We start from the raw sequence: 17,850 nt of genomic DNA on the forward strand, positions 1-17,850 counted from the left end.
GCATGGTAGAGAATTTGTTTATAAAATTCGGTCATCATACTAAAGTCTATACTTTATACGACTGTATTTGTTATTTCCATGAACCAGAAACTACAGTCCACAATACAATAGTGTCAATAGGTTTATAATAAACCTTTTTATCATAAATTATGTATACTGAGTTCATTTTTAGCCATGGAAATAGTAAAAAGTATTGCACAAAATATACAATATGTTTAGATTTACTGATTTATATACCGATTAGATGAAATTTAAATTACAAATAATGATATAGGTACCTGGCGGAAACAATAAAAAATTTGTTTACATACAGCATTTTTATCTGTGGTTCATGAACCATAACTAGTTTTAATTAAATATTAATAAAATGGCATATTTTAAGATATACTAACTTCTTAACTTGGAGAAAGAAAACTTTAAAATATAAAAATAATTTTTCATTTGATACTTATTCATATAGGTCGTTTTCATATTTTATTGTTATCAATATTTTAATTATATTTTTTACGATGATAGGACTAAGTAAAAGGATCAATATTTTTTTTTCGATACTCATATCGGTCGTTACGTTTCGTTATTTTCATTCCATTCGTTACCAAGTGAAAGTATTGATACTTTTCTTTCGATATCATGTCTCTACCTGTATAACCATAGATAATAAAAGATTATTATTCTATTAGCTATGCTCTAGACGCTCGTAAGCTCTACTATGCTTATATGCATTGATAATAGATGTATGGATGGGGCATATCAATGACAACAACGTATGGGGTCACGGTCTTTTTTGTCAGAGAGAGAAATCATTAAATATCATAGAGTAACTATTACTCTATGTTAAATATTGTGGTTCTCACTCTAGACTGGGATACTTTTTAAGGTTTAGTTAGAATCTCAGAAAATAATATTGTCAGATTGTAATATCTGTGGAACCTATATAACCTTAAAATAAATAGAAATAAAAGACTGAATGATAAGGCAAAATGTCCATTTCCATACATTTATAATCAAATGCTTATATGTTTCCGGCTCCATAACAATTTGATAATAATATTATGATAACCAATATAATTTCAAAAAGAGGTAACTCTAAATTCGGGCTGTTGGTAGTTAACCTCCCCCAACTCTTATTCTCGTATGATAAGATTCGATGGCCTTTCTATTATTATTCTTCTATTATCTATATATGTATTTAATAATAATAATAATTTATTTATTAATGAAAAAAATCAATGTCTATGGTAATAAAAGCGTGTTATTTCATCGAGAGTTACATGACCTATTATTCTATAACCATACGTTAGAACTAATCACGGTCTTAGAAGATCTAGACAGTGGAGCTAACCCATGACTCTATGAGCTAACGTAGAGAGAGGGTAATCATAGTAACCATAGAGTAACCATACAGTTAACGAACTTTTATCAGTTAGGTTTATAAACATTGGTTTATTTTATAGCTATCAATTTCCGAATTCTGCGTCTGTATGACACTGGTTGTCAGCTAATTTGAAAAAGTTGCCATTAATTTTAATTAAAAAGTTTTATCCTCCAACATGAGCAAAATGTATTCTGTATTTTGAACAACAAAAAAATTGAGACTTGGATTTATTATTGAAATAGCATTAACGGTACACTTCTAAGATGAGTCGTGGAGGCAAATCGAAAAATGCTTACCTTCCTGGTGATTTGGTGGCATTAGGTTCTAAAAATAATCGCGTCGAACCAAATCCACAAGAGAAACGGAGTGGTAATATATTATTACATAGAAAATTGATGGAATCAACTTTATCTGGTATGTTTTTTCTAGTTGTTAATTATTTGGGAGCAACTAATTTTATTATCTAAGTTTTTTATTTTGAGAATTAAAACATAACTATCAAAGTGGAGTATTTGGAATACGAAGTTATTTATTTTTGTAATTTTATTGTTTATTTTTGGTTGAAAGAAATTTCATATAATTTTTAAATTATAGTTGTTAAAATTCTGTAAACATCAAAATATTTTTCTATCAAACCATGTATTGCTTTTTGCACAATTGATTTTCTATTGAGCCAATTGATGGTTTGTTTTTTCTATTTCAAACCTTTAAATTAATTGCTATTAAATCATGAGTATACTCTCTAATAATCCATGATGAAAAAGTTAGTTTATAATCAAATGTATTTTTTCATTCTTATTTTTTTGGTTAGTAATATATGTTTATATTAATTTAAGTTAGTGGCTGTATATAAATCCAAATTATTTTCATTATTTTTATTTATATTATAATTGTTTCAACACACTAAGATCTTATCTTTGAGATAAGTCTTGGTTGCCGTACTTTATTGTAGGCTTGAAATATATCAAGAAAGGCTGTCATAATAAATTTTTATTTTTGTAACTACTTACCGTGATCTTGGAGATTCATGATTCATTGTAGTTGGTGGGCTATTGAGTGGAATTAATCTAATTAGATCCAATTGTAATCCAATTTGATGTAGTATAATTTTTAGGAATGGTTTAATTTTGTACAGTAAAATTATGTCTTGGAGTTTTTGAAAAGGTTAGAAGTAGACTTGTAGGTTTGTAACTTTTGGGTGAACTACTTGGTTTTCAAGGTTTGTGTTTAGGAATTAAAATTGCAAATTTCGGTACCAGTGTAGCGTGCGATCTACCAGCTTGTTTCTGGTGTAGAGTGCGATCTACCAGCCTGTTTTTGATGAACGTGATTTGTGAGCCGCTTAGCATTACCCAAAATACACCACAAGGAGGTGGGCTCACACATATTTCAAAAATCACAATTTTAAAATCACATCCATATAATATAAGTGTCGTTAAATAAATATTTAAAATAAAAGTTTCGTTTTAGTTGCTATTTATGAATGTAGCACGCATTTCATCTAAGAAATCAATGAACAAATCCGGTTCATTTTTCCGTCACACCTTCTAACAATACAGATCTAAATGTGACTGAAGCATATAGATAAGTACGCCTCTCTTTTTATAATGATAAAGAATTGGATAGTAATGGGTAGATCACAGGTAGAGCACATATAAATGGTAGATCGCACGCTACACTGACACCCATATTTCTTTTCATCAGGAAAAAAACCTAGTTGTATCAATGAGTTGTATTTTGTTTATTTTGATGTGAGATTTTTAAGTATTTTGTTTATTATTAGATTGTCTCCTGAGCTTTTTATTATTAGCTAATCTATTTACTGTCTGTTGTAATTCCTTTGAGTTACAGGGATTTATGGAATTGGTTACTGGTTGATATTCATTGCTTATTTTTTTGGGGTTTTTTTCTTCATTTTGGTTTGTTTTGTCTTCATCAGTTGTAAAATAATTTTTAAAATGTAAGGCAAATATTTGACGTTTTTCAATGTATGGAAAACCAATGATAAATTTGTATATCTTCAATGTAAATTGATTCATTACTGATGTTCTGTGCTCAAGAATTCTATAAATAGTATTTCTGTTATTTAAATTCAAAACAGTTATTATTATGCATCACTTATACATTTTTAATTTTTAAAATAGACCGAAAACGAACTGGATCTCCTATAACAGTTCCTATAACTAGTAAAAAACCAAAAAATCATGCAGGTTCCAGTCATAGTTCATTTGCTTGGGAACAGATGTGTATTGAAGTAGATGCCATTGATTTGTTAGACTCATTAAATTATTCCATTCAGAATCAAGAAAATCTAAAAGCTGTAAGTACCTTAAGATTTTATTTTCTTATAGTAAATACACCTTGTTTGTATTATATATTTCATTAATTTTATTTTCACAATGATAAGTATATTAAAATATGTTCAAAGATTAATAAAGTAAAATAAAAATTTATTTTATTAGAAATTTTTTGTAGACTCTGCTGATATGTGATGTTTTTATATTTAATGATAACATTTGATAAATGTCTAGGTCTTCTGCAATTTAGTTTTAGGCAGAATTATGATCCTTATATAAATTGTAATTTGATTTATTAATTGGGTTATTTATTAGATAGTTTACTATTGATTATTATTGATTAAATATACTTATTTACGATAATATACGTATCCAGTAAAAATGTATAGATCGAAACTGACCATTTTTCATTTTACTTAACTGTTAAAATTTAAAAATTTAACTATTTATAAAATAAATTTAAATTTAAAAAAATAAACTAAAAATAATTGTTTCTAAAAACAATGATTAAACATTATAATCTCAAAATTATTAAATAATAATTTTTACAGAAGTATATAATTTATATAAACTTGGTATACATAATTTTTTGGTGTTTTAATTTATTGTAATATCATGGTAATTGAACCAATTTTATTATATATTCATTTAAAATACATTTCCTGCAGAGAAATTTATTATACCTACTTAGAAGAATTTTAAAATTAGCTTTTTATAATTAGGTTGGATTACTTTTTGGTGCTTTTAAAATCATGCATACGCAACGAATAAAACCGGATTTGTTTTGGAGTTTATCAATTGCTGTTCGCCAATATCCTACATTATTCCAGAATGAAGAAGTTGTAAATGCTTTGTGTTCTATTCTGACTTGTCATTCAACCGCTTTAACTAAACATCGTCAATATAATATAGTCGCTGCAGTTATTGCAGTTAATTTAATATTAGCTTCACATGATAGATTAAATACGTGGCCAGAAGCATTTGTTAAAGTATATATTTATTAAACCATTAACTTATATTTTATATAAATGATAATTATTTATAATAATTTTTTTTTTATGTTAAGGTTTTTATAGAAGACTCTATGGGAGAACGTTTATGGGTAGACAATGAAGAATGTCGTTATTTTATTGATAATATTAAAATTAGCTTAAACACGCGGTCTTCCCCCTTTATACCTTTAGATTTTTTGGATACAATGAATACGGTAGAAACTGCATTATCATGCCCTGAATCAAATGAGGTATCTATTGTGTCAAGATATGAAGCTAACCAAGCGGTAGTCGAAAATTTAATTTTAGATGTTGCAAAAGAATATTTGATCCGAAAACAGTCAACTGAAGGAATATCTAGAAATTTATTAAAGTTATTAGCTGCTTCTGCTGGAATTTTAGAAGTTAGTCTTATAATATCTAAATTGTTTAATTTATCAAAAATATTGATTTATTTATTATTGTATTATATATTATTATTTATTATTTCAAATTAAAAATTTAAGATTCGTGTTATGGTTGCGGGGAAATTAGAAGTTTGGTTGCAAAATGCTAAACTTGTACGGCCAGCACAAGAATTACTTTTAGCTGTTTGTGTTAACTGTACTTCTCGTACTCAAAGAGACTTAGATGTTATTTCTACAATTGTCAAAATGAGGTTAAAAACCAAATCAATGGGAAATTTTTATGTATCATGCATCAAGTATGTGAAATTAATAATTTTATTTAAAAATATACCATGATTAATTGTATTCTAAATACAATTAAAAAAATTTTCAATAACTCTTTTGGTAAAATTTCAGTCAAAATCATTATTAAACTTTATAGATTTTGAATATTAGTAACACTTAGTATTTTATAATTTTCAGAGAATTAATTATTGCAAATTCAAATAATTTGCCAGTCATATTAAAAAATGTAGTTTATAATGAAATGTCTACATCACGTAATACTAGTAATATGGCTATTTTTCAAGTTATTTTTAAAGTTGAACCAGATCATAGTGCACTACTTTTAGCAGATATTTTTCAGGTTTAAATTATCAATATTATTTTAAATTATTTTTTTAAGTTAATAATTTATTATTGTGTCTAGGAATTATTAATATTACGAGATGATTATTTGAGACCGTTACGTGGACTGCTACGGGAAATTTCGCGTCAAGTACGTTCAGATTTTAACTTTTTGACTTTTTGTCAAGGACTTATGGGTGCTAAAGAACCATTAAACCAAACACCTGAAGTTAAGGATAGAGTTTTTGCTGGAATTGTAGATCTTTTAACATTATGTATGTTTCTAACTGTATACCCTTATATGCGCTCAGAACGAAAAGATGTTCAACAGGTATGAAGATTTCATATCTTATTCAATTTAAATTTGTTGACCAAAATTATAATAATTTTATAGTTTGAAAAAATGCAACATGTTATATCTCAAATTCAAAAAGATGGAGTTGCATGGCTCCAAGATAGTGTTTTAAGAACTTATCGACCTAATCCTACAGATTTTGTTCATGCATTACATAAAGTATGTGTTTAATTATTTACTATTTTTTTTTATGTATAGTTTTCTTAAAGGATAATCATATATTTATAATATACATTTTTTGTATATTATTAATATTTTATAAATATTTTAGATATTATTAATGGAATCATCTGAACAATATTATAAATTAGAAAGTTGGCCTCCTGAACAAGATAGAAGTACAATATTTAGAATTGCTACCGAAGCACCTTTATTACAGGGTACAGTAATCACAATACTTATGATAGGATTATCAAAAGAACATCCCTTAAGTTCTCCAGATGCCTTAGAGCTAGTAGATCAATTAGTGAAGCGTGCTGCTTCATTACAAGTGTATCAAAATTTTAATTCTATAAAAGGTAATTGGATAACCGTACATTTTTGATTAAAATATAATAATATTGTATTTATTTATCTTATATTTAGCTGACAAATCCCTTTTGTTTGATGTATTATTGGATTCTTGTGCTTATCATCATCCTGATAAAATAGAATTGCCATTAGGCTATACACCTCCGCAATTAGCAATATCAAATTTATACTGGAAAACGTGGTTGATAATGTTAATATATTGTGCTCATATACCTTCTGTTTTTGGAACTCTTGCTTGCAGAAAATATCCGATGTTAAGAATTTTCATTGAAATGTGTATAACCAATAATTTTTCTTTTCCTACATTTCTGGAAGATCTTCAACTACAATCAGTTGAAAAACAAAAAATACTTGAATTTGAATCTTATTTGGCTGCAGCTTCTACAAAGGTTACAATTACTGAACAGACAAGTTTACTATTAAGTCAGCTTATGGATATGGATCCTATTGGTCCACCTAGGCGGCCACCTTCATCTATTTTAGAACAGTTGAGAGTTATGAATACAAACCTACGCGTTGGTCATTTGTTATGTCGATCAAGAGACCCAGATTTTCTTTTGGACATTATTCAACGCCAAGGTACTTCACAGTCAATGCCTTGGTTGGCTGATTTGGTTAATTCATCTGAAGGATCATTAAAGTAAATATTTATAAGTTCAAATTATATTTTAAAATTCTTTAAAAATGTTTAATATTTTATTTTTAGTCATTTACCGGTTCAGTGTTTATGTGAGTTTTTATTAAGTCCAAGTTGTCAACAACAAGGTAAATTTAATCAATTACTTAATCATCTAAGAAAGTTGTTAATGCATCCTGAAACTGATCCAACTATTAGTTGTGAAGTTTTAGAATACTTTTTGAGACGTTTAAGTTCTCCGACTAGTAGACAACATGCTATTTTAGTAAGTGAAACATTTATTTATTGTAAAATAATTTTTAAGATTAATTATTATTTATAAGGGTCTAAAATTGCTTTTAAATGCAACTGATGATAAAATGATTGATATTGATAAAGTAATTGAATCAAAAACGGATGTTTCATGGTTATTAACAAGTTTACCACAACTTCCAAATTTTCCAGCTTTTAAATCTCAAGTAAGTTTTTTTTGAAGTTGATAGAAATTATATTGTTCAATTACATGTAAATTTTTGAATTTTTTATTGATCAACAATTTAATTTGTTATAGATTGTTATTGCATTGAGACAAGCTTGCCAAGTAGAAAATGATCCACATTTGATAACAGCGTATTTGACATTTTTGGCTGAACGAACTTCTGATGTAAATAAAGTAGATAGTTTAACAAATGAACAGCTTACTGATATGGTTCTTGATATGGCACAACTAATTGTTGAACGGAGTACAGTTATGGCTGCAGTGTTACCTGTATCAACAGATATAGTTACAGTTTTTAATATTGCACTTAACTCTTTAGTTTGTATATTTTATACATTTTTATGCAGGGTAAATATATATTTTTATTTTATTATTTTTTTAAATTTTAAATTAATAAGGCATTATTCATTTTAGGCTAGGGAGCCTTGTCGTCAAAATCATCCTTGGTCTGAGAATCAAGATCAGATTCTTGTAACATGGCCTGGGGGGCAGGAATGTACTATACATATTCTCGTTGTACACGCTATGATCATATTGTTGACTTATGGGCCTCAATGTATTCACGACCCAATGAAATTTGATCATTTATTAGAAGCTTGGTTTCCAACAGACCGAAAACAAATGCCTAAAGTAAACTGATATACTATATATATATAATTGAATTGTTTATATATAACTATGTATAGTATTATCGTTTTTGTCATAGGCTTATTTAGTTGATACTTCTGAAGAAGCTCTTCTTATACCCGATTGGCTTAAACTACGTATGATTAGGTCTAGGGTTCCAAGACTAGTTGAAGAAGCATTGACTGATCTTGAACCTCCTCAATTAATTTTGTTTATTCAATCTTTTGGTATACCAGTTGCATCTATGAGGTAAATATTTTGTAGAATGAAAGAAAATTGGTTATCAAAAATTTATAATTATTTTAAACTTAGCAAATTATTGGAAATATTGGACAAAGCTGTATGTGTTGACCCTGAAGCTATTAAAGCTGCTGTAATGGATAAAGCATATATGGTACAACTTGTTCAAGTACAGCAAAGACGTGGAGCTCTGGGAGGACAAATCTTTTCATCAGTTTTAACATTAAATGACGGATCAATGGCAATGGAAGTAGAAGATGGAACTCCAGTGTCCTATAAAAGGAAATTATCACTTGAAGGTATATTATTAAATATGTGTTGTTGTAGTAGTAGTATGAGCTAGTGATACCTACATTTTATACTCTATTCATAATAAAAAGAAATTTTGTCAGCCAACGATTGCTCAATGCGTTTTCTTTTGGATCACTAAACATTCTGATTATTAAATAGTACTTTTAAAATTTTTTGCTGCATTGAAACTAAATTTAAATTTTAGTTTTATCTTAATTATGTTTGGTTTTAAAAATATAATACTGTATTTTAATAATTCTTTTAGATTGTTGTTTGATTAAAAAGCAAAGGTGTGGTGTAAATATAAAGAACTAGTAATAATGTATTATTTTCCATAACTTGAGTTAACTAAAAAAATATATAGTCTTGTATATTTTACTAAATCTTTATTATCAATATTTACTGTTTTTTCCATACAGTTTGTATTATGCATTGGCTATAAAAATAAATAATTTTTTCTTTTAAATTATAAATTTATATTATAAATCAAATTTTAATGTTTATTAATTTATATAAAACTTTTCGTTGTAATATTTTAGAAAACCCAATATCATTAATTGATAGACATAAGAATATCAATGTTGATCTTATAATGAAAAATTTGTATATATCAACAATGAAGGGAGAAAAATTTTTGTCTTTGTTACAAGTATGTAAAAACTTTTAATTATTTTGCTTTGTATACAATTCAACTTTTATTTTTGCAGTCTTTATCACAAGACACGAAATTATTAGTTAAAAAATTTATGATGACAATGTTAAAAAATATGGCTAAAAAAGAATTTATGTTTTCTATCATTGAAAATAAAAATGTAACTTGTCATTTACTGAAAGTCTTAATGATGAAGTGTGGTTATAATAAAATATTAATGGCTATTGTTAAATTGATTCTTGATCAAATGGATGTTAAAAAAACCCAAAATAATTTGCATATGATTATTATAAGTTACATAAATAAGTATAGTAAGTTTTATATTTAGTAATTTGTATTTGTTGTTTTAATTTTTATTTTAATTAGATGAAATAAAAAATATATTACCTCAGACTAATATCAAGGAAAACAAATCACAACCAATGGAAATGGATGTGTTAAATAAAGGTCAAAAACGTTCACTTTTTGTTGATCTACCTAAGGAAATTGAATTAAAAATATCAGATTCTACAATTGATCAGCAGGTTACATATAATTTAAATTGAAAAAATAATGATTTTAAATCAGTTATCAAAATTGTTAATTTTTAGGTAAATATGTTGTTTTCAAAAAATATATGTGAGAAATGGGAGTCTGTAAGAAATTGTAGACCATACTTATTGACTATACTAAATCACCATATGAATTGGTCTTCACTGGAATGTGTTCTAGACATTTTATTAGAACCCGAAAATGTTGAAAAGTTAGTTTATTTAACAAATATTTTAATCTTAGATTAATTAAAACTATACATTTATATTTACATGTATATTTTTTTAGTCTTCAAATTTTTAATGCTTTAATTTAAGTCCAATTTATATATTATTGATTTATAATTAGCTAATGATAAAATAATTTAAGTTCAATGTGATTTAAGAAATAACTTGTTTTTGTATTTTTAGGTTTGAGCCTTCCTCAGTTTTAGACTTAATATCAGCTATTGCTACAAACCCAAAATTATGGCAAGGTAGAGAAATTAACGCTTCTAAAAGTAAATCAAGTGATGAAGGGTTAATGTTATTAAATGATCATCAGGTATAATTCAATATTAACCGTGATAAATTTAATTTATTTCATAACTTTAGAAATTCAAATAATTATTAAATTTATAATATTTTATTTATATTAACTATTTTAAAGTTATTATGTTTATTATTAGGGTAATGTTCACTTCAATTAATTTTATATTATTTTTTATATTTTTTAAGCTTACTGCATTATTGTTATACATGATTGAAGAATGCAAAATGATACATGAAGATTCAAATATAAATTTGGCAGAATTATCTACATTTATCCTAACTAAATTATCAGTGATATTGAAAAACTGCCTGAAAAAAAATAACTGTGTTCACATTTTTCATAATATTTATTTAAAATACATAAATAGGTAAGTTGTTGATTATATTTTATTTACTAGTAATTTTATTTAACATATTATTTTACTTTTCAGCTCAAATATTGCTGTGTTCAAACAGATTTTAAGTCTTGTGTATACTAAGGATCCAAACATCATTAGTAAATTACAGTACTATGATATGGATGGTTTCTTGGATCCAAATATTATAAAAGGTAACAAAAAATAAAATTATTTTTTTAATAATAAAGTTTAGTTTATCATGAATTTATCAATACAATTTTATTATTTTCAATTTATCAGTTAGTGAAGGTTGTGCTTTGGACGCAATTTCACATACTGTTGTGTCATCTATTGTATCCACTAAGATTAAAAGAGACAAAGAATTAAATAAGAAAATTTATGATTATGAAATATTAGCAAAAAGATTATGTACAACTCATCCATTACTTTTTTTAAGGTAATGATGTGCTTATAAATTAGACAAAAATTTACATAAAATGATTTATTATTTATTTTAATTTTAGAGTGTTTGAACTTTTATCCGCACCTTTGCGCCGATGTTGTTATCTAGAGTTTAAAGCAATGAAATCTGGCCATCTATTATTACTTAATAATATTCTTGATTTAATAGAAAGTTTAGAACCTACAGTTTTCTTGCCATTTTACACCGATGCTCTTCACAAACTTTTAGGAATTTTTCTGACTATAATAAGTGTATGGATTCCTATATTTTATTTTAAACATTTTTAAATTATTTTTAATTTAATTTAATTCTAATTTTATAATATTTGTATTAATATCTAGAATAATTTAAATAACGTGAGTCCTACAAGAAAAGAATTCAATACACTTTTAACAAAATTTGGTAACCGCGTACATAATTATATTGCTGCAAATTCTCGAGATGCTATGGCATTTATTAAATCAAATAATATTTGGTTTGGGTAAATATTTTATTCTATTGTAAACTTTATTTATATTTTTAATATTATTCCATTTTGTTGTTAGTCATATTATTGAAAGGTACAAAACTATTGGGAATTTGAATTTGCTAATTTGTCAAAATGATCAAGTAATAGTTTTAGCGCAAGGTAACATGCAAAATGAATTATTGGCATATGATAAATTTTGTACTTGTTTTAAAGATGGTCATCACAATGGTAAAAATAAATCATGTTCTCTTTTTATTTTGAATGTAAATGTAAATGTAAAATTAACTATTTTTTTATTTTATTTAAGATACTACAGTTAATGTGTTGTCAGAAATAGAACGTTCTTCTTATCGAAATAATCGAGGTTTTGAGCCATATTTGAATAAAATTATATCACTGATCAGGAATCCTAGTTCTCATGTACGATTGCCATCCCTTGGATTGTTGCTGCATTATTTACAATTTAATAGTAGTAATTCGTCTACCAACTTTGTGCTGGTTCCAGGCATTCTAAGTGCACTATTATCTGATGATGATGAAGTGTCTACTACAATAAGGAACCACATTGATTCATTATCAATGTCAAGAGGTGATTAATAAAATAATTATAATTTTTTCTTCTATTTTTCTATTTAAAGTCAGTGAACTAAGTTTGTAATTAGTGAATATAATTAGTGTACATTTACTTGTTATATTTATTATTTCTCCTATTTATCAATAATTGGCTCTTTTTATTTTTGGCTTTTGTATTAAACAATTTTATCATATCCACTCAACTAAGATAAAAGTTAATTTTTTTTTTTTTTAGAAATGGCATTGTCTTTGTTACTTGAAACTTATAAAGTTGGTATCTACAGAAGTCTTAATACAACAACTATGATAACAAAAACTATTTCTACTATGAATTTACAGTCTGGATGTTGAATTTTATGTATATAATTCATGTACATTATTATATAATAAGTTTTATATATTCAAGTGAACTATAATAAATAATATAAATGTTCAACAGATAAAAATTGAAAATTTTAATTTATATTCAGATAAAAATATGTTTCATATATGTTGTATACCACTTTAATCACTTTCATTCATTATAATAGATTTTTTAGAAACATTTAAGTTGTTAAAATTATCTTTTAATTTCAAACAAGAAATAGTTTAAGTAAAAAACCAAATAAAACATTAATACTTGTAATATATTTTAATGATAAAACATATTTGTCTTTAATGTATAGTTATTTTATTATACATAAGCTGGTTGTTTAAAATTAATATTCTTATTTTATTTTGCCTGTGAAAATAACAATTTTATACACAAAGATTTTCAGGTATATTTTTTGGTTATGATAAAATTATTATAATATACAACTTTTTGTTTATGTATTATGTAGTATAATATTTATAACAATAGAAAAATTATACATAAATTAAAATCAAATGCTAAGTATTTTCATTATATTTAATTATGCATTTAATGATCATTATGTCTAGCTTATTAGGTATATAACTTATTACTGTAAATTCACATTGATAAGATAAATGCTACTAATAAACTTTATTATTGAAATATCTCTTGACTAATCATACATTTTTTTCCTCATTTATAATTTATTTGTAAAAACTAAAAATGCATGTAAACATAAATGATATGTGGAATAAAATCATATAAGATAATTTTATGTTATAACATCCTTATATGTATATCCTGTAAAATGAAACAAACATAATAAGTTATTTATAGAGTTTAAAACAAGTAGTTTATTCATTAATAATCATTACAAAATATGTGTAGCCGCAGCAATCTTGATTTACAGAATAATGTAAACAAATTAAATGATTGTATGTACAGTTTTTTTTATTATGTATTATTTGATACAAATGGCTTATTTTGCTTAAAAAAATATATTAACTGGATGCAAATAATCAATATAATTTGGTGTTAACTAAAATTTGAATTAATAATGAACATAATAATATTAATGAATTGTTTTTTGAATAAAAATTTGACGAAGGGAGAAATGATTGAATATTAATTATTGTTGTCTTTTATCTTCACTCATTACTTAAAATATCTTGTAACAAAAATATAATAAAAATTTAATTTAAATGAAAAATAATAAATTATTTTTAATTGAAATTGTTTACAAACTACACATACTTTTATGATTCACAATAAATTTAGAATTATAATAGAATAATTCATACTCAAGAATCAAGGTCACTATATATCAGATTTAAATAATAACAAGTATCAATACTTATTGAATTACTTAATAAATAGATGGTTAATATTGATTTAAATATAATTGTATTAACATAAATCATAATATATTTTAAGTTATAAACACATAATATTTGATTGTCAAAGTAAAATAACACAAATTAACATAATTGACTTAGGATTACAGGATAAGGTAACTTTTAAGGTTAATTATGGTATATAGTTCATAATGAATAACACAGAAAATGATTAAACTCATTAAAATAACATTAATTAGAAATTTATGGTTCTTTTTCTATACCTCTAAGTTTGATTTAAATAAATATTTGGAAATTAATCGGTTCTATGTATAATATATTAATACACAAGAAAAGCATACTAAAATATTACTTTATATTGAAAACTTAAATAAAAGAGAGAATTTCAATTTTAATTTATAGCATTAAATAATATAACATTTTCCTAAATAATTATTGAAATGTGCATAATGTGCTAGTTTCAATAATTGCAATACTTAAATAGTTAAAGTAAATATAATTGTATGTATTGCACCAATATTTATACATAAATATTAGACTCATAATAATAATTATAGTGAAACATTATACATGGGTATACTTATAATTATTTTATTGCTAACACATTTTTGAATGACACATAAATTATAGTTTATTTTTTCTGTAGACAATTATTTGTATTGTATGATTAATATAATACATAACTTATGGAAACTTATGAGAGACTAATCTAAGGAAATATTGTAAACCATTATCATTCTAATAATTATTTGCATAAATTAATATTGTATTATTTGGAAGTGAGATCTTGAAATCGTACGCAGATGGTAGTCATAAAACGCCTAAATACACCTTTTGCTCGATTCTGCCACTCATTCATTTTTTTGATATTTGCATTAACTATGTAAAAATTCATTAAAATATTAAACAATATTTAATCGTTAAAAAAAGTAATTTAAAGTTCAACATACGTAAATGAGATCCTCCATTGCATTTGGTCTGAAAATGAAATGTAATTAAATGTAATTTACTTATTAAATACATGAAATATAAATCTAATAAGAACACAAATAAAGTAATTAAAAGTAACAATAGCAAGCAAATAAGGAAATAAGAAAAAAAAATGTTCTTATTTATAATTATTTGATTTAAAATATAGGAGGATGATAAATAGTCCATGTTATTTTATGGGCTTTATTTAAATTGTTGCTAAAAAATATGCGAAAATTCTTATACTTTTTTAAGTTTAATAATAATACTATTAATAATGGTATTACAAAATAATATTTAACTTATATAACTAATACAAAAAATCTAACATTTTAAAGACCCAGGAGAGAATGACATTAACCTAAAATTAATTAATTAAACTGGCAGGAAAAAATCTAGTGTCAAAAATATACCTTTTAGTATATGTATAAAACAATGAATGTATGCTTAAAGATTGGAATTTAGGGATTATATAATCTTCAAAATAGAAGACAAAAAAAAATAAAAAACTATTGTCGAATCTTGCTACTGAATATTTTTAAGTACATTTTAAGGGAGAATTATCCACAATATTTTAATATAAAATTAGTCTGAAATAAGATGCACTGTCTTCAGTCTGGTTTAATGTTATGAAAAATAGTACATGTTTTTAATAAATGTGTTTAATGTTTTTTTTTTTTTACAGAAATGATGAATTGAAAACTTAACATTAAGTGTTGCAAGTACTCTAGTTAATTTAATGTACCATTCAATGATGGTTAGAAAACAAATTTTAAAATTTTACACTTAGTATTTTATACATTTTTTTAAGGTGGGTGGGCAGAGTTGAATATATTTTAATTTTGATAACAATTAAGTTAAATTTTTAACCATCCACATAAGAAATTTTCCTTATTATTGTGATTCTCTATCTTCTGATAATAATCTTTTTAAATAATTTTTTAAAAAATTAAAAATGAGCAATACTGCATATCTCTTAACATAAAATCAATAATATTTTCGTATAAAACTAAAATATAAATTTATAGTATTAAGTAGCTTAAGAGTTACAATTTTACATTTTACATTTTTACAATTTATTTAGATAAAAGATGTTACTATGTTGGATATTCATAAATATAATACTTATATGTTGTATTTACCGTGATCCGTTGGGCTGCTTCGGCTTTAGCCGTCTCTATTATATCATCAACAAAAACATTGGCTGCAGCTACTAACTGTGGATCGTCTATAGGCTCGTGCATTATAGCCATGGCATTAATTTTTCAAGTTTAAACTTAACAATAATAACGTTTGAATAGTAAGTGGATAAGAATGATGCTTAGATGTTAAGTTTTAATGGCACAGAAATTTAGAATTATTTAGTTACTAGCGACTATGATAATTATCAATCGATAATAATAAATTGATTTCATATCAACAATTTAAGATTAAATATAAATTATTATTACTGTTATTATTATGTACCACGGTGTAGAGAAGAATAGGTGATAACACTTTACCACTTAAAAAGAAATATCAAAAGCGTAATTCTTGGTTACACTTGACACTTTTTTAGTTCAAATAAATTCCACCGGTAGCGAAGGCTTAAAAGTTTTAAGTTAAAACCACAGATTATTTAATGTGTTTCGTTTAGTATTTTATGTAATGTTTTATTTTTTATTTGTTTTATTTTGAATCGTCTTAAATCTTAACCTCAACGTGCTTATTTAATTGTGTACCAATCATAGAAAAGAGATTAAACTCTATATTGATTCGTTGCTATTTACTCATAAACACAGAAGACTTTCAAAAGAAGACGTAGAAAAAAGTGCACACACATTATATTAGTAACTATACACTTCCGATAATTATTAGACTGTATTTTATCATTAAGATGGTAATATTAAACAACTTTTTAGGTTTTTATTAATGTAGTTTTGATTTTTTTGATAAAAGTTTATTTTTATTGTTAATCTCTTTAGTTGAATTTGCTTCATTACATGCAAAATCTATTCTACATTAGAGGTAAAATGTAATTATGTGTCAAGTAATTTCTTTAGCATGCTTCTTACATCTTATGAGTTGAATACTTGCCTCTGTTATTAGATAATTCATTATATCAAAAAGTAAATTGGTGTAGGTATAAATGTTCAGTTGTTAGTTTTTTACATATAGTATCTTCAAGCTGTTCATAAAAAAAAATGTATTAGGTTATGTTTTCTTCAGTATTGTTCCAAAATGTGATTTTAAATTATGTTATTTTGTTATTTAGTTACTTAAGTGATAAATTATCTCGTACAGTTTATTTGATGGAATAATAATATCCATAACTTTTAATTTTCAGAAGTTTTTCTCTGTCATTATCAATATATTCATCTATTGGAGAACAGAGCTATAAACTACTTTTGAAGTGAACAAATGAAACCCTTTGAAGATTATTTTTTATTTTTTCATAAGGTTTTTCTGTCCCATGCATTTAACAGTGCAATATCCAGTAATTTTATATGTATATTTTTATAAAAATCAAAAATGTTTGAATTGTTATTACTTATTAGTTTAGGAACAAAATATACTAATTACTTGTATACTGTTTCATATAACACACCTAGCCACAGAATACATTTTTTTAATTCCTAATTAACATTTAATGACTAGATAAATGTATACATTTAAGCTACTGTGTTTATTGTTAACATAATGTTCTATTTATTTCTGTACTCTATATGAAAGTATACTAGTATATAGATTTTTAGTATACAAATAAATTATTTAAATAGACAATAGTTAAATCTCCAAACCCAAATTATTTTTAAATTAA

The 17,850-nt window shown here is 24.8% G+C and overlaps 1 protein-coding gene across 1 annotated transcript; it reads left to right on the forward strand.

The window, feature by feature from the left end:
• Positions 1 to 1,444: 1,444 nt before the first annotated feature.
• LOC112684065 (integrator complex subunit 1) lies at positions 1,445 to 12,829 on the forward strand. The gene is made up of 29 exons (XM_025555362.1): positions 1,445 to 1,789; positions 3,520 to 3,695; positions 4,395 to 4,661; positions 4,739 to 5,068; positions 5,171 to 5,367; positions 5,534 to 5,696; positions 5,760 to 6,008; positions 6,072 to 6,191; positions 6,304 to 6,550; positions 6,618 to 7,203; positions 7,270 to 7,465; positions 7,524 to 7,658; positions 7,751 to 8,026; positions 8,093 to 8,308; positions 8,385 to 8,554; positions 8,618 to 8,844; positions 9,376 to 9,485; positions 9,544 to 9,799; positions 9,855 to 10,012; positions 10,079 to 10,230; positions 10,430 to 10,562; positions 10,736 to 10,917; positions 10,981 to 11,099; positions 11,188 to 11,344; positions 11,412 to 11,601; positions 11,692 to 11,831; positions 11,896 to 12,047; positions 12,127 to 12,408; positions 12,628 to 12,829. Exons 1-29 carry the CDS (start codon positions 1,639 to 1,641, stop codon positions 12,741 to 12,743), a joined length of 5,853 nt encoding a protein of 1,950 aa, XP_025411147.1. The 5' UTR covers positions 1,445 to 1,638; the 3' UTR covers positions 12,744 to 12,829.
• Positions 12,830 to 17,850: the final 5,021 nt, after the last annotated feature.

This window comes from Sipha flava, unplaced genomic scaffold (genome assembly GCF_003268045.1).
Source record: "Sipha flava isolate LNK unplaced genomic scaffold, YSA_version1 240_pilon_pilon, whole genome shotgun sequence".
Lineage (NCBI taxonomy): Eukaryota > Metazoa > Arthropoda > Insecta > Hemiptera > Aphididae > Sipha > Sipha flava.

Coding starts and splice junctions, on each gene's coding strand:
- LOC112684065 (XM_025555362.1), top strand. CDS start 1,639: ATGAGTCGTGGAGGCAAATCGAAAAATGCTTACCTTCCTGGTGATTTG. Junction 1,790..3,519: donor GATGGAATCAACTTTATCTG/GTATGTTTTTTC, acceptor TTTTTAAAATAG/ACCGAAAACGAACTGGATCT. Junction 12,048..12,126: donor TAAAGATGGTCATCACAATG/GTAAAAATAAAT, acceptor ATTTTATTTAAG/ATACTACAGTTAATGTGTTG.